This window comes from Arvicola amphibius, chromosome 9 (genome assembly GCF_903992535.2).
Source record: "Arvicola amphibius chromosome 9, mArvAmp1.2, whole genome shotgun sequence".
Taxonomy (NCBI): domain Eukaryota; kingdom Metazoa; phylum Chordata; class Mammalia; order Rodentia; family Cricetidae; genus Arvicola; species Arvicola amphibius.
The window spans coordinates 39906486-39927248 of NC_052055.2; the positions used below are offsets into that span (position 1 = coordinate 39906486).

Consider the following 20763-nt stretch of genomic DNA (forward strand, 5'->3'; position numbering starts at 1 on the left):
GTCACAGGTGGGAGCGTATGGAGTCTGTGTCCCCTGGGTTCCACCTCTGAGAATGGCTACTACCATCTCCCTATAAAGACAGCAAATTGCTAGGCGGTTGTGGCATATGCCTTTAATCCCAACACTTGGAGGCAGAGGCAGGCAGATCTCTGTGAGTTCGAGGCCTGGTCTACAAGAGCTAGTTCCAGGATAGGCTCCAAAGCTACAGAGAAACCTGTCTCAAAACACCAAAAAAAAAAAAAAAAAAAAAAAGACCATCAAATTATGAATCCACTGAAGAGACCTCATGATCCAGTCACTTCCCCACAGCCCCACCTCTGAGCATTTCTGCAATGGGGCCAAGCCATTGACATCTGAGCCTAGTGCGGTGGGGCGTTAGGGTCCAAACCATAAGGCAGAATCTGAGTGGGAGCTGCCAAGGTCGGGACTGGAATCAACCTTCTAGGCCATCAGTGACTGCTGAATCCAACTATACTTATCACCTTACTTTAGTTCTGGAAGTTTCCATTTTCTATCAGAATCCTTATACACACGAGGACAGAAGAAACAGGCTCACAGCTTTGAGGAGACACCTAACGTCTGCCTCACCAGGGGCTTCTCTATTTCTTTCTTTCCCATAGTTCTGTGGCTAGGGCACATTGGTTCAAGGGGAGGTGGCGGTGCTTGGAGGGCACACAGGTCTGCGCTAGCCTGACTTTTGAGGCCTGTCGGAGCCTTGTCTCCTTCACCCGTAGATGATGTGATGAAATAGCCCGATGAGATGACTGCCAGGATGGAGTGGAAATGGAGCGCTCATTAGCAAGTCTGCAGAGCAGAGGCTTTATGATGAGTGTAACAACTTAAGGGCTGCCAGCCTGGAATCTGGCCTTGGAGGATGTTAAACGAGTCTGGTTGTCTAGGAATGGAAAAGCTCACAGTGCCTCCACCAGCATAATTTCCATCTTTACTAGGCCAGCAATTCGCTCTCTGAATAAACACAAACAAGTAAAGAGAGAAGCAGGCAGGGGATGAGGGAGACAACCTAGTGCAAGCTTAGGGGGAGGCTGGGGAGATGGATAGTGAAGGAATTGCATTCTGGGTTGAAAGAAGAGGTTTTTGGTCAACCTCTCTGCTTTCAGTTTCATCATTTCCTGAGAGTCCTAATTTAGCGTCTGGTGTGTCCTACTCGATTATGGCCTAAAAAGGCAACAGCTTGGGTTTCTGAAGTTGGATGGGCACCCGCAGGAAGCTGCTGGGGAAGAGCAGCCTGACCCGACCCAGTCTCCAGTGGGCCAGAACTGCTGCGTCCCTTAACTCCTCCAGTGCTGCCTGCCAGCCCCCGAGGAGGAGCCAGGGACGGCAGTGTTGGCAGGGTCACGTTCTAGTGTGTGTGCCCCCCAATGCACACATGCACACACGTATATACACACACACACTCCTGCCCTAACGGCAACAGCGCTCTTAGAAGATGGTTAGACTGAACATCCTGGGGCCACAGACATGTTTCTACACTCTTCCACTGCAGAGATGTCATGCTGCAAGTTTACTGCAAGGAGGCCTACAGGTAATAAGGGAACCCCCTCAAAGTGGTATTGAAAAACTGCCTTGGGGCTACCCTGGTGGTGTACTCACTAGGCCCTGGGTTCAATTCAGTTCTTAGTACGGAAAACAATAACAAAAACGAGAAAACCAAACCAAGTCCAGACTACCCCTCCTCAACGATGTCACTCCAGCAAAACAACCAGCTTTGGAGCACTATGCAGTCATTCGTGACCCACAAAGAAGTGCCCTGGGTTTGAGTCCCAGCCATCTTAGCTTCAGCAAGCTAACTCTGCTAAAATTTATTCCATCACTTGAAGCTTTGGGATAAACACAGAACCAACCCCATAGGGAAATGGATGCAGGGAGTAAGTTAGGTAAATGTGAATGTCTAAGAAGTGTTTCTATGAGTCAAAATAGGGAGGACCAACCAGTAAAATGAGAGAAAATGGCTTTAAAAATTTTTGTGTGTATCAGTGTATTGCCTTCGCGTGTGCGTGTGTGCGTGTGTGTGTGTGTTCGTTCCAACAGGTCAGAAGAGGGGATCAGATCCTCTGGATCTGGAGTTACGCAGATGGTTGTGAACCACCATGTGCATTCTGGGAAACAAACCTGGATCCTCTGCAAGAGCAACAAGCATGCTTGACTGCTAGGCCATTTCTCCAGCTCCCGGAAAATAGACTTTTTGTTTTGTTTTTTTTTTTTTTTTTTTTGAGACAGGGTTTCTCTGTGTAACAGTCCTGGCTGTCCTGGAGCTTGCTTTGTAGTCCAGGCTGGTCTCGAACTCACTGAGATCTACCTGCCTCTGCCTCCTGAGTGCTTGGGATTAAAGGCATGCGCCATCACCCAGCGAAAATGGGTATTTTTTATTAAAAATATTTTAAGACTAGGCATATACACCGCCCCACCCCCACTCCCAGGTCACACTGAACTGTGACATTGCAGCACAAGTCTACGACTGCCGCCACAGAGGCAAAGGCAGATGTGGGTTAGAACCCCACTGCATGGCTGAGCTGGGGATCCCGAGCAGTGACTCACTGTCTCTGAGCCTGTTCTCTCCTCTATGAATTAGAGATAATAAAAGCTGCTTTCTAGGGAGCCAGCCCATGCTTGATATTGGTGGTAGATACTTAACAACCGTCCCACCTCCTGGGGTAGGGATCTTGTGCAGGGCAGTGGTACATACCCTCAAGTGTACCCTCAGGCATCTCCTCTGGATGAGATGGGTTTCACTGTGTAAAGCAGGCTGACCTCTACCTCATGATCCTCCTGCCTTAGCTGGCCCTCAAGTGCTGAGACTATGAACATCTAGTGAAACTGCCACACACTTAGGATTTTGGAGAAGCGCAATGATGGAGATGTCACACCCTTTCTGAGTTTGAGTTCAAAGTTGGGAAGCAGCAGCTGACGAAAGCCTGGGTTCTGTGTTCATGGTGGCTGTTAGTCTTGGTCAGGCTACCTTTGGAGGGGTAGAGGACAACTGGGGATTACTGTGGCAGACAGGTTTGTCCAGTGGCCTGGTCTCAATTGGCAATGCCTGGACCAAGTGCTGGCACTTTGGTGCTCATTCCACAGAAAAGGTGAAGACTGAAGGCAATTTGCAACTGCCTGAAGGCAATTTGCAACTGCCTGATTCTGTTCTGCTTGCTACCAGCTGTCACTGGCCTCTCTAGTAGTCCTTGCAAGGTAGATGACGCCTTGTGCGGAGGGCTACTTGGGTACAAGGACTGCAGAGTTTCCTGGTGCTGGGTTTAGATAAGGAAAGCCACCAGCTGAGGGAGCTGCGGAGGCTGCCAGGACTTCTTCCTTGAACTTGCTTCCTTCTTGGGAGGGAGTTTGGGAGTACCAGGTTTCCAGGAAACCAGCCCCTGGTGGAGTGAGCGGGGAACCCCTGAGCCTAGGTCTGGAAACTATTTAACAAGCCAGAGATGGAGGCCTGGGCAGCCAAAGCCTCCAGCCTCTTTGACATCAAAATATCTATTGGAATCAGGGAACTTGAAAGCTGAGCAACTCTGGGTTTAGATCTGGGAACTCGGTGGCTTTCCAGAGTAGGCTGGCCAGATTTGATCTCACAGAGCAGAGCTTTGTTGTGTCCCTTACTTGTGTTCCAATTTCTGGTTGCTTCCTCGGAGGCTTTGGGCCCAGTACCATACACCAGTTTTCAGATCCTGGTTTTGGTTCAGTCAAAGCAACAGCCCCCAGGGATCCAGCCAGTCTGTAGGCTCCAGCCACCACCTTGCTAAACACAGGAAGGCCAGGACCTGGAGCCCTCGGAGCCTCTCTGCACAAGCCCCTGACTCTCAGAGGACTGTGCTTACAGATGGGGTGTCATAACATACGCCCAAGCCATTTTTGGTTCTGTGAGGACTATCTTTATTCTGCAAATAAGCTTTGAAAATAACAAGTCACACGAGTGCTTGTGTCCTCCTGACCCACCAGGCATGCCTGTTCCCTTTCACTTCATGGAATAGCCCAGGGCCGGCTTCTGTTCTCACTAATGTCACTGTGCATTTGTAGTGAGTTGCCATCTTGGCTAACTAGATACCTGTGTTGTTGGAAGTGTTCAGTGCCTTAGCAGTGGACTGTGGCTGAGTCTGTCTTTGTGGAGATGCTTAACTCATCCCTTCCTGTGGTAGCGTTGTCTGTGGAATTATGTGTGTGCTGATCATAGAGTAATAATGCCCTTACTCACTACTTCCTAGCCAAATCATGCTGTCTCTCAGAAGTGTAGAGTAAGAAAATTCGGGCAATTGCTCAATCTGATGATGTAGAGTTTCACTGCATGAGCGTTTGCAGGGAGAAGTCTTCTGTGGCTGATGTTCTGTCGTTGTGCCTTTTCTTAGGTCCTGGCTGTAAGTCACCATGGCCCAGCAGGCTGCAGACAAGTACCTCTATGTGGATAAAAACTTCATCAATAACCCGCTGGCCCAGGCCGACTGGGCTGCCAAGAAGTTGGTATGGGTGCCTTCTGACAAGAATGGCTTTGAGCCAGCCAGCCTCAAGGAGGAGGTGGGCGAGGAGGCCATTGTGGAGCTCGTGGAGAATGGGAAGAAGGTGAAGGTGAACAAGGATGACATCCAGAAGATGAACCCACCCAAGTTCTCCAAGGTGGAGGACATGGCGGAGCTCACGTGCCTCAATGAAGCTTCGGTGCTGCACAACCTCAAGGAGCGTTACTACTCAGGGCTCATCTACGTAAGTGGCTCTGAGATGGGTGGGATCTCCTCATCCCCAGGTGCCAGGGCTCCAGCTAGCTGGGTGAGAAGAGGGCTTTAAGACGCTCCAGGTGAGATGCTCACAGCTGTCACATCTGTACATCCTGTGACATCACCCTTTCTGTTTTCTGTCTACCCTGTTTTTGGCCACGTGTAGGAAGAACATGCTCCACCTGCTAGCCTCGAACCTGAGATCTCTGTGAAGACATGTGGGTTCAGGCCAGCATAGTGAATTCCTTCTAACGGGAGTGCTGCTGTCTCCTAGCTCCCTTGTTCTTCCTGGACCACCCAGTCAACCCCTATAGCCACTAGTTTGGTTCAGTCCCATTTGGTACTTCAGGCATTTTTTCTTTCTAGGATCCTGTTGGTAAAGCTTCTTTCCTAGGGGTCACACATAGATCAGAGCTGAGCTGCTGAGAGTGGAATGGTGACATATCAACATTTTGTTAGTGTTGGGTCCACACCAGGTCCTACAAAAGAGTGCGTTAGAGTCCTAAGAGCAGTGTGGGCAAAGGCCCTAAGTACACCAAAGATATTGGGGCTACCCTTTTAGATGGATGGCTTTATCACCATGTGGGCAGTGTTGAGAGAGGAACATTTTCACAGCCCCTGTTATAGTCTGAGCTTTATTGGCCCTGAGGTTACTGGTTCCTTCTAGTGCCAGTCCCAGATTCACCTTCTTTCTTAAACAGCCTTTGAAAACAGAATGCTAACTTTATGATGGATCATTGAAATCCTCAAGGCGAAGGGCTTAGACATTTCTCCATCACGTAATCCATATCTGAATCTGCCACAGACAGTTCTCAGGTGCTCTGTTTGCTGGTCTCAGCCTTGGCACTCTGATTATACTTTCTCTCGTGTTTGCCAAAGGTGGGCTTCTGAAGGTGATGGGCTTTAGAACCACCCCAGCAGTGCAGCCATGCGTCTTCTGTGGCGCTCTCCAAACGGTATTCCTTTTGCCACCTTGCTTCTGCCAAGGCCAGAGAGGCCAGAAGCCCAGATCCCTCTTTTCAGTTCAGATGCTTGAGGAAGTGATAATGTGGTTGTTCTTCCTAACACAGCTTTGTTTGATTGTGCTTCTACAGCCACCCAGGTCTTGCTCTCAAGGCCAAGTGGCGTAGTTTAGAACCCAAGGGAATGAGAGATCTCAGGGATTTTATAGCCCTTTCATCTGACTGACTCAATTCTCCAGGATTGCTTTTGATTTGGGGAGGAGCAGGCTTGTGTGCTCTCAAGCACCCAGCCATTGAGCTTCCTATGCAATGCTAGAGTGATTTCACATTTCCACAGGGTGATTCCTACCCCACTGGATTGCTGCTACCCCAGGTGCTAAAAAATTGAGTTTTTGGCCACTTGGGATTACACAGAAGTTCCAAGTGGGCCAGACCACCTTGCTGATGCTAAGTTAATTCTTCATGACAAGTCTGTTTCATGCTCACTCATCGGTCCTCAGTTTGATTAGTCAGGGCCTACCAGCAAGCACATTCTCAGGTTGGAAGAAGCATTCTTTAGCTTTAGTTCATCTTCCTTATGGAAGGGTGGGAAGAGTCGAAACCTGAAGATGGGCTGGGATTTAGATGCGATCTTATGCACAGTGAGGTTCTGGCAAGGGCTGAGAAAAAAATATGTTTCTTTTTTTTTTTAAATTTATTTTATGTGTGTGGGTATTTTGCCTGCATGCCATAGAGGCCAGAAGAGGGCATTGGAAATCTTTGGAGAACTGCAGTTATAGATGGTTGTGAGCTGCCATGTGGGTGCTGGGAATCAAACTTAGGTCATCAGGAAGAGCATCCAGTTCTGCTAACCATTGAATCTTATCTCTGATCCTGGAACTTGAGGTTTTTGGTGAGAATATGTATAATACAAATTCAAATTTTGCCCCTCAGAAGCATTAAACATGAAATTCAAATTGGGAGTCTGCAGAAAAATGAAGGAAAAAAGTCTTGTCTGTCCACCCAGATAACATGGGAGCCACATTTCCCCTTGTCTGGGAGTAGGGTGCTCTTAGCAGGATTTGCTTCTGATATCTCATTCACTGCTGTGCTGCTGGCCTGCCTTTACTGACCGTGCCATATGGTGCTGCAGAGCCTCGCATCTTCTGTAAGAAGTTGCAGGTAGCTCTCGGCTTGCACCAGGTCTGGACTCTGGTTGCCACTGTTTAAGTCAGAGTCCTGTACTTAGCCTCTTACTGGTGTCTCCACTTAACTGAGCCCGTGAGAAACAGGCTAGCCACTTGCTTTTACCTCTATCTGCAAGTGGTCTTCCCATGCATGCAATATTAGCTGTCAAAGTACATTCAGTGTTAAGTCACTACACCCTTGTGAGTTACATGCAGGGCTTCATTCTGTACGTGGATGTGGGTGTAGAAGCCAAGCTTTTCCCCAGAGCTCTGGTGGCAGGCATTAGTTCTTGGTTTGGTTTCTTTGCTGTCCTGCCACAGACCATCCCCCAGGTAGCATCACTAAGGACTGCTAGTGAGATCCCAGCAGATGCAGAACTGTGGGGCAATTAAAAGCCTTTGGTGGCTGCCTGGCAGGGCTGCAGCCTCCCTCACAGCCTATATATGTGCAGTAGGGTTCCACACTGTGGCTCCAGGCACCTTCATGCTGCATTTGCCCAGCTTTGTGGGCGGCACAGCCAATTCTGCACCACAGCTGCTCTGTCTTTTGCTTTGAGGGAAGCGAGGCTCTGGGACAGGGGGCGATGGGGCACAAAGAGCCTCTGTGGCCTGTGAATGGAGCAGCTCCCTGGTGTGGCTGCGTGGGAGTAGAGCCACTTGCTCAGTGTCTGTGCCTCCATGAGCCTTTAATGTGCTCCTTCCTCCCACCTGAGCTGGGTGCCCCTTCTCAGGGCTCAGCTGGCTAGTGTCCTTGCGGGGTTAGCCCAGAGCCCTTTAGAGCCTCTGCAGTATCATCTGCCCATCCAGCTGTCCCAAAGAATAGTCCTAATGACCCTCTGTCCCCTTCTGTTTCTGCCAGCTGTTTCAAACATCTGGCTTTGTGGCACACCCTATATGTGGGACCATGTGTCCTTGGCTTTTATTGGGCTGGACTTCCTAGAGTATAGGTTTTTTTTTCTCTAAGGCTGAGAACAAAGTTCAATTGTTTGGAGATCCTGGGATGACCTCACTATTTTCTGGCCTTCAATCTTGTCCCCACCTAATGCCATCTGACAACTACACAGAGGATACCACAAGATGACCTTGCTCCCTTCTTCCTTTTGCAGCACCCAAGCCAGCACCACATTTGGGTTTCTTTGATTTGACTTTCCTGGTCCCTTGAAAATAGAGTAGTTGGAAGGAGAACACATGGCAGAAGAACCCCCCTCCCCCATCCTACTCCATAACTCTTTGGGAAGAAGGAAGTCTCATTAGTATCCAGGTCAGCTGCTTTCCCTACTGCAGAGCAATGCACTTGGTTAGGGTACAGACCCTTGGGAGAGCAGCTGACCAGTGTCTGGGTGGTAGGGTCCTTTGAGCTTTGTCCTCAACCTAGCTTTTGTTTGAAGTTCCAAGAAGAACCTTTGGTCAGTGCTGGGGAAGAGCCCTGTCTTCATGCCTGGCTTCTGTGTGAACCTCTGGGTTGAGCCTTGCTGTGTCCTAGAGAGAGCACAGGTGGAAGGGGCTGGATGCATACCATGATCCGTTCCCCAGATGGGCTGCTCCTGGATCAGGGATAGGATTGTACAGGAAGATGAGGGGAAGAGGGGAGTATGGCTGAAGAAAACAGGATATTTGGAGAATTGGTCCTCCAGACCAAGGAGGTTGGCCTTAGTTTTCTTGAGGCCTGAGTTCATGCCTTTTGACCGTTGATTGTCTCTTAGCAGACAGGCAGTTTTGGTGTGGAGTCTGAGATGCTGAGCCTTGCTCCCCAGCCTTCCTTCCCTCCAACTTGGGATTGTTTTCTCAAAAAGATAGCACTGAGATTGCTATTGCTGTCTGAAGACAGCCATGTCCCCAAACCGAGCATCCCTGGGTGCCCTTGGCAAGGACAGTTCTCATGTACTGGTTATTTGGAAGGATCAGGGAATTAGAGTTGGTCACAAGGCATTGTGGGCGTTTCCTTCAGAAAGATGGAGGAAAGAGCTGTGTAAGCTCACTGTAGGAAGCAGCTCTCCTCAGCAGCAGTGTGTTCCTACTCCTCAACATGCAGTAAGGTGCCAACCTCCACCCATGCTCTTCTGCATATTGGGAAGTGGAGGAAGAAGGGTACAGACCTCACCACCGTACCCCAGTCAGGATTTGAACTCAGGGTATCTGACTCCAGGGCTTTGCTTTTAAAGGTCAAAGCAGACCTGGAACATTGGGTATGCCATGTTGTAAATGTCTGGCATTAAGGGTATTGACACTTCGAGTTTCTGCCCCTGGAGAAGGCTTTCCGAGGTCATCAAAGTGGCCTTTATGTTTTTGAAAGATTTGCAGAGGAATTCAGGGCATGAGCTAACTTTTAGCCCCCGAGGCTCTATGGTGAGCTTTCCCAGTGTTTGCAGGGTGGAGTGCATGTGTTGTCAATGGAGAATCACGTGTACTTTGCAGTTTTCTGAGATACAGCTGAATCCTTTATCTTTGTACATCTCTCACAATGACAGGCACATCTCATTCTCCTAGGATCTGAGGTTCCTTGTTTTTTTGACAGTGTTTCTCCATGTAGCCCTTGCTGTCCTGGAGCTAACTCTGTAGAACTGGGCTGGCCTCAACTCAAATATCTGCCTGCCTCTGCCTCTTGAGTGCTGTGACTAAAGGTGCCACCATGCCTAACTGGAGCCTGAGTTTTGTAACTGGACTTGTGTGTGTTTTGATATGGACCTTGTCTGGTGCACACTTGTCAGCATACAAAGCCACCTGTGAGAGAGCACTACGACACCCGCAGCCACAGCAGGAGCAGGGACATCAAAGAGCACTTTTGCCCTAGGTTGAATCGTGGCCTTAGGCACAGTGGACACTCAGCCACACAAAGGTTGAGTGCTGTTGAGACTCAGACTTGCTAAACCATGGCTTCCTGTTGCTTTCTCTAGACCTATTCAGGCCTGTTCTGTGTGGTCATCAACCCTTATAAGAACCTGCCCATCTACTCAGAGGAGATCGTGGACATGTACAAGGGCAAGAAGAGGCACGAGATGCCGCCCCACATCTACGCCATCACAGATACTGCCTATAGGAGCATGATGCAGGGTGAGTACTTGGGGCACTAAGGCCCTCGCCTGACCTTTAGGGATTCTCCACATTGCTCTAGTGGCTGGTGAGGTGTGTCATCATATAAGGGCCAGGGCCCATGGCTATGTAAACAATATGTTTATGTGTTGATAGACTGTTCTAGAAACTTTAAAGACTACACTTCCTGACTGTTCTCTCACGTACTCATCCTTCGGAGAGTTTCCCTCATCAGTTTTCGGGTCCGTACCTCATTTTCTCTGAGTTTTCCCTTTGTGCTCTTCGCACACAGCTGGCAACACACCGGAGCGCAGTCCCCTTAGAGAACCGATGTGAAGCTTCAGCTGGTGGCTGCACCCCTGCACTTGCCTGTGTTCTCTGTCCTGTCACAGTAAAGTGCTTTGGGAGGATGTTTGTTCATTCATCCCTTCTGAACACACCCATTACCTCCATACTTCTTCCCCTCTTCCTGGTGTGGGGCAGTCTCCCACTCCCCACCCTTCCTTCAGGTCTGCTCCCTTAGACTCCTTTTTCCCCATCTACTTGGCTGTCTCCGTGGATCTCTTGCTTTTGCCTGTGGGCATTCCTTTTTGGCTCATGCTCAGCCCTGGGCCTTCCATTCAGCCCCTGGAGTGGTTTCTGCCATCGGTGCCTGGCTATGCACTGGTGCTGTCCCTGATCGCCGCCAGCCAGGCCGACCTCAATGCTGCTACTAGATGCTGGAACCTAGTCTTACCACACACTTTCTTGTCCTCACCCCTTTCCCCAGCTCAGCCAACACTTTTTTTTATTTTGTTCTTTGGGTTCTGAGACAGTGCCTTACTATGTAGCACAGAATGGTCTTGAACTCAGAATCTTCCTGTCTTGCGTTTCCCCATGCCTGACTTCAGCATACTCTGTAGGTGTTGTTCTTTGTGTTGCTGTTTCTGATCCTATTTTCTTCCTACCCTCACTGCTCTGGCCTTAGGTCTGGCTTTGCAGCTCCCTGTCTGTACTGTTGTCCTCTTAACCTCCATTCTGTCAGAGCCTCTGCCTGTCAGCTGACCACTTTTCTAGACTGCAGATCTAAGGGTGGACACACACAGAACCGGCGGGTCGCCCTCCCCACATTTGTCCAGCAGGCCTTTCTTCTTCAGGGCTCCACACTTGCTCCACCTGCACACAGTGCTTGGTGAGTGACTGCTACTTTCAGGAGCCCTCTGCTCCCCCAGGCTTTGCACCAGAGCCTGGCAATGCTTTGCTGGAATCAGGCATTTCAAACTTTTATATTTTCTCCTCAGAATAGCCTAGGCCCATGCTGCCCTCATATTCTTAGAATGTTGCCAAGTCCCTGGCATATGCAGTCCTGCTCAGGTCCAGCTCCCAAACAGTGTGGCCATCTTGTTTTGATAGTGGTTTCTTTCGCATCTTTGTTCTTTAAGCACCGCAGTCCATCTGGGCAGTGGTGGTGATGCCCCTTGTACCGGCTTTGCCCTGATTTAGTAGTTTAAAATGGCACTGTGCTCAAGGTATTTCTCGGCCAGGTTATTAATCAGGCAGGATGTGCAAGTTGGCCTAGCCTTTGGCTTATGTTCACATCTATCAGGATTCCTTGTGGAAGCCAGCCCTTTGGTTTTAAAAGTAGGATGTCTGTTTGAAAGTGCTAACGAGAGCAGTCTGGTGGGAGAACATTCTGTGAGATTCCAGAGGAGTCTGAGTCTCTGTCTCTGGGGGTTATGAGTCACTTTCCCTTGGCTCTGCAGTGACGCAGTGCGAGGAGTGCACTTGGGGTCTTCCTGAGCAGGGCATGTTCTCATTCTCCCCCAGGATCTCAGCTGCTCCTGCTAGGCCGTCGTGGGAGAGCCATGGAGAGTAACTCCAGCAGCCGGTCATTGGAGCTGGACTCTCAGACTCTCAGCAGATAACCCGTAGGGCTCTTTTCCAAGATAGTTAACCAGTTTTCATTTATGCCTAAGAAGCAAGTTTGGGGAAGGATTTCTGAAAGTCACACAGACTGGAAATGGTTAAGCGAAAGAGATAAGATAATTCAGAGCAGCCTCAGTAGGGAAGGAGGTGGCTTGGACCATGACAGCAAGATTAGTTGGAGGGAATGATTGTCAGTGTGGGGACCTACAAGCCCTGTGCTGCTTCAGGAATGGTCTGTGCAATCGCTTGGACCAATGTTTTCCTACCCTCAGCCCGAGAGGCACCCACTTGGCTTCTTGCTTAGGGCTTGCTGGAACTCGTTAGCCCCTAACTAACCTACTAAGCCCATTCTGAGCTGTTGTACACAGTGGGCCCACAAAGCCTTTAGCAGTAGATGTCTCCTTCTTGGGGGTGTGAAGGAAGGTAGTCACACAAGCATGCCTGTGACACCACGGGTCACTAGTAGAGAGTGTTTCTAAAAGGGACCCCGTCTTCTTACCCTAAGCCAAGTTTTGTAGGTGGAGCCTTGATCTTCAGGCTGTTGGAGCTTGTTACTCTCTGTTTTGGGGTGAAGCCTTGGGCTTGCTGCCCACCCAGTGGGGGAGGGGGCAGGTTTGCTTTGTCCCTTCCTCATGTCTTAAAAGGAATAGCCAGATGGTTCCTCTTCTGCCTCCCCTCCCCCAAGAACTACACAAAAATTTCCTTCCTGAGTTGGTTGTGGCTTATGACATACTAGCGTTTATTCTGCCAAATAGGGTAGTTGGTGGCTTTGTCTGGGAACTTTTATGAGACAGGCTTTTTGATCCCTCCCAGGGCCCGTCCTTGTCTTCGAATCCTTCTATGCTGGGTTTGCCCATATAGTCTTGGTTACTGTCTGTGGCTCTTTCATTTTTATCCTGATTTGGATGGTACCTGTTTGCCAGACTAAGCCAGGCTTTCTCAAATATGGCATTTGGGATACTGTAGGATGCATAGTATCCTGGCCTCTTTTCATTCTCTATTTGTGACAAAAAATATTCCCAGCCACTTCCATTAGATGTTCTCTGATGGATGAAATTGTTCCTAGTTGAAAACCCCTAGACTAAGCTTTACAGATATATTTTATTCTGATTGTTAGTTCTGGTTAATCAGCAGTTGTCTGGACCCTGTACTGTTATGGGTTTGGGATAGATTAGTATTGTCTGCTATGAGCACAGGATAGGGCACTGGAGTTATGGTCTCCAGCTTAGGCCATGCAAACAGGTGATAGAAAACGCCAAGATACCAAAAGGGTTATCCTGTTCGTGGAGGCCCTGGCGGTCCAGATGGATAGAAAAGACATGTTTGCTGACCGATCCGGGGCTATAGATGCAGAAAAGGCAAGCTGTTGCTGCCGATACCTGGTGCCGGTGCAGTGTCAACAGGTGTCAGGTGTCTTGGAGTTCACGGAAGTTGTGGCTGCTGTGGCTGGTGTGGCAGGGAACAGCACTGTGGAGGTAGAGACCATGGGAAAGCTGCCGGCCTATGATAATAAGTGGTTGTGGTACAGCCCAGACGTGCCTGCACAGTTTTGTTTGCTGTCTTAATCTCCAGCCTTGGGTTTAATTAAGGTTGTGTTTGCGTGGTCGTCCTACACTCTAACTCTGGCTCTCTGTACTTTTTTTGTCTTCTTGGCTATTAAGAGGCATTTCATCCTTAGGAGAACTTGAACCTGTGTTGCTGCCCCCAGCTTGGGTGCAGATGCATCCCAGGACAGGCACAGGGGCTTCATGTGGAAATCAGGCAGCAGATCCCTGGGGCTGGGGGAGGGATGCTTTCAGCTTTCTTTGGGGCTCTTGTTGGTAAAAGTGAGTGTTCATCTGGTTAGTGAGAGACGTCGGCCTGAGCTCAGTTATCTCCCAGTGTAGGTAGAAAAGAAGCAACGCTTATTAGCTCCATGCCAGGTCTGGGTCACTCTTGGGAGCCAGCAGAGTTGGCTTGCACTGTGCTACCTCCTCTCCATCCCTCCTTGGCTTCTCTGTGGAAGATGCCCTGCAAGTGGTGGTCACTGAACATTGCTCCAGTGCCCAGTGGATGTGCACATTCTCTTGGTGGTTGACTGACCTTGCTGGGTCGACAGTGACAGTGAGGTTTGTGTGTCCCCTTCCCATCCTAGCATGGTCCCCCTGGCTCACATGTGAGGGGATGGGCTCAGATGCATTAGCTGATGTGTCATCCATGAGCCTCTGAGCAGGAGGTTATGGCTACTGTGGCCCCTCTTCTCTTCTGACTAGTTCTTGGAGGTATTCTTCCCAGCCTAATAGTTAGGTGGGGGTGAGAGAGAGACCTGCCTTCACCTCTCTTCCATCTGCCCAGCTGGTTCCAGGGTCTGTTGAATGAAAAGTCCTCAGCTCCTCAGAGGCCAGGAGAGTATTTTAGGTCTTGAGTGGCAGCTTTGGAACTGGAGCAATGGGAAGCCACAGAGAGCGCAGACTCCACTTAAGCAGGAATGTGACAACCAGGAGGCCTGATCCTGGCCAGCCTTCTCACATAAAGGTCTCACTGTCTGCTGGGAGGTGTGGAGCCAGCTTTGTACCTCATCGTGTGCCTCAGGAGGCAGTGTGGCTTCCCTGAGGAGGGCCATGCCCTGTGCCTGCATGACATCGTCCTTGCCCAGGGCCAGCCTCGTGCTTCCTGTGTGTTGTACACTGTAGACTGTCTACTCATGCAGACACAGGTCCTGCTTAGAGGATTACTGACTGGCACCCAGAGGTACCAGATGCCCCAGCTCCTCAATATCAGGGAGGATCCCACACAGAGGTAGTGTGTCCTGGAACTTTGGGGTAGGCATGGGGTTAAAAACTAGTTAGCACTTTGTAGGCTAAAGCTAAGCGTTTGCTGGCCCCTCAGCCTTAGGTGTAGTGAGAAGCTTTGTAAACAAGGCTTGAGAGCTATCTCTGGGAAGAATGTGGAGTTTGGCCCAGATAGAGTAGGATTCTCCCTCTTCACTTGCTGGCAATGGCACAGCCATTCACCATGATAGAGTTTGTTTTTCTCTGCCTTTCAACTTGACACAGCTGACATGGCCAGGCTAAAGAATTTCAGGATTCCAGGAGTGGCTGTAGGGTGTGCTGACCTGTGCAGTAGGTCCCTGGAGAACGGGCAGTAGGAGGCTGAAACACAGCCTTCATGGGACCTTCCCATTGCCTAGTCCTGCTCGCTACTGGCAGACGGGCAGGTGCTATCCCCAGAGCCACAGGCCTAGACGGACTTCTCTGTATCTCCAGAGGGACTTCAGACTGACTTTGTTGTATCTCCAGTGGGCCTTCAGTCTTGTAGCAGTAAGGCCTTGGGCTGATAATGGCCTCTGTGGGTCTTCTAGGAGGATGTCACTTTGTTCAGGCTTTGTGTGTGCATATCTGTCCGTCCATCTGCCCATCCATCCCTCTGTCTGTCCTCTATTGCTGGTGGGCCAATAGAGAAACAGACACACGAGCTTCCTACCTACTTCTCCCACAGGTCTGGACCCTGAACAGCAGGTCTGTTCCTGTAGCAAGCCACCGTTTATGATCTCGTCAGTCTCATCATCCTCACGTTTAGGCTCTTTTTAAAGAGCTTTTTGCTGGTTTCTTTCCTTTTCCGTGCTAGGGATTGAACCCAGTGGTAGATGACTTGCAAGTCAGGTAACCTGCTGAGCTGAATCGCTAGCCCAGTAGCGATCCTTTTTCACAGCTCAGCTTTACGGCTTCCATCCAACTCAACAGTGGTCCCCTTCCCTCATGCTTTGACCTGGGCCAGCAAAGCTATTTTGAGAGTAATTGGAAATTTGACCCCATGATTTTGTTAGTCCATTCACCCTCATCCCCTCAAAAAAGGTAACTATAAAAAAAATCTACCTGGGGGGGTGGAAGTGGGAGGGATATGGGAGGAGGGGAGGAGGTGGAAATTTTTAATAACAAAATAAATCTACCTGTAGGGACTGGAGAGATGGTTCAGTGGTTAAGAGCAGTGACTGCTCTTCCAGAGGACCAGGGTTGAGCCCCCAGCATCCACATGGTGGCTCACAAATGTCAGCAACTCCAGTTTTATGGGGTTTATTGCCCTCTTTGGCCTCAGAGGGTACCAGGCACATGAGACATACATATAAGCAAAACCTACCTTTAAAAAGTCTACCTGTGAAATCCAGTGGGCGGACCATGCTTGTTTGCTGTCAGTGTCGCCGTACCAGCGTGTGTCCTGCTCTCCCAAGTCCTGGGGCTGTGTTCTGGTATGCCAGGACTAGACAGGGCTGTGTTGAGAGAAGAGAGACACTTTGCTTTCCCATTGGCTTTCTGGAGTGAAGCTATGAGATGAGAACAAAAATAATTCCCTGAAGCCAAAGAGAGGTGAACAAGTGGGCAACCTGCACACATGCAGGTCCTGGGATCTTGACCCTAGGGGTATTGGCTCAGGATTGACTCCCTAGATGTTTTAAGCATTCAGACAGTATAGCTTAGGGTCAGGGAGACAGACAGACAGATAGACAGACACCCACACACCTGTTCATAGTCTTGTCTGTACACACACACAGACACACACACACACCCGTTCATAGTCTTGTCTGTACACACACACACACAGACACACACACACCCCGTTCATAGTCTTGTCTGTGCATACACACACACACACACACACACACACACTCACACACACTCTTAGTCTTGTCTGTCCACCCTCAGCTGGTCTAGAATACAGTAGTGCTGAGGCCCAAGCTGAAGGGAGCGGGTGTGCAGCTGTGCCCCTGTGGCTGTGGCATGCTCCTCCTGGCAGCCTCCAGTATACCCTTCACTAGACTGGCAAGGCTACTAGAGGTCAGGGCGTCTTCCAGAGCACCCCTACTCCCACTGTCATTCTCCCTACTCTTCTCCCTAAGCTTATCCAGGGCCGTCTGAGTGCTTGTCCTTTGCACATCAGCTCTCTCTGAGCCTGCTTGACTGTGTCTCTCTGGCTCCTGTCTGTCCTACTTTGCTTTTGTTCTCCTTCCCCAAGAGCACAGCTTTGCAGAGCCATCAACTGTGGCTCCTTACCATCTGTCCAGGATCCAGCAGGGAGCCACTGAGCAAGGCAGAGCTGACTGGGGTGTTTCCCAAAGGCATTTGCTGTGGGCAGTGGGCATTCAGGTGGTTTTGGATTTCCAACCTGACAAACCTGTTGGAGCCACCTGTGCCAGGTGAGGGGCCAGTCAAAAAATTTGCTCTCAGCCTTGCCAGCAGAGAAGTGGAAATAGCTCATTTGTGCTCCTGGGTTTGCTGGTGCATCTGGCCAAGAGAAGGTCTGGGGTCTCACTCACTTTTGGCCCATTGAAGGTCTAGAGTCAGTCCTGGAGCTTTGTTCCAATCATCCAGGGCCTTACAGGGAGGGCTGCCTGACGCCCGCCCTTTGCACCTGGGGCCCAGGCTTCTTCTACCAGGTCTTGCAGAGGTCACGGGGCCAACTCCATTTGTCTCTAGTAGGGATTGCTGTTGAGTGAGCAGCTGCCTGTGTGTCCTGGACCGCGTTGTGTGCTTACAGGCCCCTGGTAAGGGGCTTCCTTCTTAAAGGGCTGCCTGCTAGAGACGGCTAGAAGACTTCTGTTCAGCCTATCTGCAACCTCTGGTAATAAGTAGGAAGCGGTTTTTGCACCCTTTATTCTCACCTTTCCGTCTGCTTCCCAAGTGCTTGTCACCCAGGCTGTGATTGGGCTGGCTGGGGAGATGACATCGGAGCTGCTTGAAGGCTCGCTATCATCATGCGTGGCTCGCTCTCTGCATGGCTCTGCCCTCTGTGCCTTGAGAGGTTAGACCTAGCCTGTAGGGTTTTTAGTGGGACAAAGGCCTGATTGAGTCAAATCGTCAGCTACACTAAGGCCTTCCCACTTCTAACTTTGAACTGGAACCCACATTTTATATGCTTTGCATAATCCTTTGTGCTTTGACTTCCTGACACCCAGACAGTATCCAGAGACTTGACTCTGGAGTTTCAGTGTCTTCCTTGGGTGACCCAGTGCAGAAGTCACCTTGTCTACACAGTCCACACACAGTAAGCCACCCTCAGGTCCGCTGTGTAATTTCTCCAGAGCACATTTGGAAGCGGGCTGTTGTCATGGTCCTGACTCAGGGAGGCACATGCCTACTCTATTGCCATCCACTATTGGCCTACCTTGACCCTATCCACTTCTCAGTCCCAGAGAACCCAGTAGACCTGGAGGTGGGGGTTCCTCAGGCAGGGCACTTACCCAGCTATGGCCTTATGACAGTTCCTCCTGGGAGGTACACTCTCTGAGCCTGGCCATGAGTCAGTTCTAGTAGCAGCCTGCACCCTTCCTCCTGTACTTCCTGTCTGGCTGATGTCACCACTGTGCTAGTAGTCTGAAGCCTCACAGCCTTTTATGGACAAGAATCAGTCATAGCTCCTCTCACAGAGGAAGTGAGCCATAGCACTGCTTCTCCCCCCAACCCCCACCCCTTATGTGTAGGAATCTAAATGCCTGGGATGGAACACCTGCAGCCAGGCCTCAGGTGTTCTTCTGAGCTAGCTAGAAACTTGTCCACTCAGGGTGGCCACATCAGCTTGTGACCCCATTCCGTGGACTCAGCTTCTGGGTTTAAAGTCAGCTCAGGGTGGGAAGAGCCTGGCTGCTGAGTATTTCACTTATGAGAGCCTTTCTTGTGGTTCTAGAAGGCTCTCTGGGACTTGGAGATAGAGTGTGGGGGTGGTTAAGGACAGCATCCTGAGTGGGCCTTGAGCATTCATTCCCAGATGTCAAGGGCAGGGCCAAGGGCTCTAGGGGCACAGCTAATGGCTTCCTTTCTAACTGCTCTGGGTGTATGGGCAGCGGTAGCCAGACTGCCCTCTGCTAGCCACTGTGCCCTGCTCAGTGCTTTGTTAAGATTCTGACCGAGGAAAGGCTGCAGCTGCTGGAGTTCTAGCAACCATGCTGAAACTCAGTGCAGCCTCAGCCCACATCCTCTGCGGTGTGGCCCTGGATGAGATGGGGTCCTGGGTGGTTCAGAGCCTGTGCTTCTGAATACGGTTATGCTGGAGGCTGTTAACTCCCAAGCCCCAAGGTAGAAGACGGACAAAAGGGCATTTCAGATAAACTCCGACCATTCAGCTGGCCTCTGCTTGTCCTCAGACACTGAGACCGACAGTGTGAGTGAGGCAGGGCTGCTGGCACTAGTACCAGGGAGAGTCCCTTCCAGAGCACAGGGTGGTTGGCAGCAGGGTGAACCGGCTCAGGCTGAGATCCCGCTACTTTCTGGGAATTGATGCCATTATCTGTAAGGGATGCTCTGAGCTTGGGCACATCTCAAACAAATGACTGAGAAAAGCTAGACAGATCAGGCCGTCACACCGCCAGCTACCTCCTGCCTTACCTGACTGGGAAGGGTTTCCTTTGGCTACCCAAGAGGTCAGGAGATGGACTGAAAACTTCCAGAAAGTGTTGTAAGGACTTTGAGGATTTAAGAGGCTCTGTGTGAGTCACTCTAAGCAGTTGGCTCTGCCGTGCTAAGTGTTGGGGGCCCTCACCTGAAGGGAGGAGGTGGCCTCTTGGTGACTCTTCTTTGAAAGCAGTAGTTCAGCAGAGTCTGGCAAAGCAGGTTGGGATTCCTTTGAACCTGTGCTTGGACTTTGGTGGCAGAAACAGCCTCTGAAAGTGGAGAAGAAAGGGCAAGGGTGGCGGGTAGGCTGAACCTTCTGTGTTTCAGGCCTCTGTGTATGTACGTAAGTACATACATGTGCTGTGGATCTGTTTACACACAAGTGTCTGTATGTACTGCTTTGTGCACTCAGTGGATCTCTGCACACAAGTATCTGAGCGTGTGCTCCTCCACGCACTCATGTTCTGCTCATATGTCTGTGCATGTGTGCCCATATGTGCATGTGTGTTGGCCACCCCACTTCCTGTTGAGTAGTGAAGTCTCTGACTCCTCCTCACACAGTTGAAGGAATTCCAGTCATCCAGGGACTGGGCCTGGACAGCCCTGGGAAACAGTTCCTTCTGAAGGAATGGGGAATGTTTCCTTTTATGGTAGCACCAGGCCCTTTCTGCTCATGCTTCGCCAGCACACGCAGGTACATTCTTGCCTGCTCTGGAGGGGTGACTAAACATGCCCGCCTGCGGCCACAGCTGGGGCCAACCACAGGGAGCTGCTAGGGGAGGGCAGAGCCTGGGATGACAGAAATGCTTGCTCCAATCTCATGGAGGAAGCAACTGCTGTTGGGGAGGAAGGAATGAAAATGGCTCTCTTCCAGCCTGGCCCCAGCCACCTCCTGCTTTTTCCTGTATCCCTGCCTGTCTTATCAAGGCTCTGCTCTGCTCTGCCTCAGTCATTGCCTGGCAGCTTTGAAGAACGAATGTTTTTGGAAACACAGGGCAAGGTGTGGGAAGGTTGAGTGCCTGCCTCTTGCCTTCTTGCTGAGTGATTGTCATGGAGGTTAGATAGTGTTTGTGTGAGTGTGAAGCGTGGGGCTCCCCCATACTCCCACTCTGAGGCATTTCTTTTTTCTCATCTTTTGGTTTGTCTCAACTATACAGTTCACCCTGGCCTTCAGTGCTCAGCAGTTCTGCCTCGACCTCCAAGTGCCTGGCTTGAGAGTAGGGTGAAGTCTGCAGCTGAGGGCATGGACAGCTGCTGCCCCTGTGGGGTGTAAGGCTTCCTTTTTCTGGCTTCCTGTCTTGGAGTCCAGCCTTCCCTTCTGCTCAGCCAGTTGACAGAGTGGGGATGGCAGTGTGTACTCAGCCCTACATGCTGTTGAGATTGGGCTAGCTAGAAAGCTCACCTACAGGAGGGCAGGTCATCTGCCTGGCCAGTCTGGTGTTAGATGGCTAATTCCATGACCTGAGGCCACACACAGAAAGCCATGAGTCATTCTCTGAGCACCTTGTCACATGGGGCCCTAGCAGAGTGAGAGCCAGGAGTGCCCTTCATGAATGGCTGGCATTTACTGTCTGGCAATGCTGGTTCTACCAGTAGCCACCAGTGCCCCTTGATT

General features: G+C 50.5%; 1 protein-coding gene across 1 annotated transcript in view; it reads left to right on the top strand.

Moving 5' to 3' along the window:
- Window positions 1–20763, top strand: part of Myh9 (myosin heavy chain 9) — an 83347-nt gene that overhangs the window by 24330 nt on the left and 38254 nt on the right. The window contains exons 2-3 of the mRNA XM_038342000.2: window positions 4362–4713; window positions 9747–9903. Of these exons, the coding sequence (XP_038197928.1) occupies window positions 4381–4713; window positions 9747–9903 (490 nt within the window). The 5' untranslated portion in view covers window positions 4362–4380. The remainder of the gene's footprint in view (window positions 1–4361; window positions 4714–9746; window positions 9904–20763) is intronic.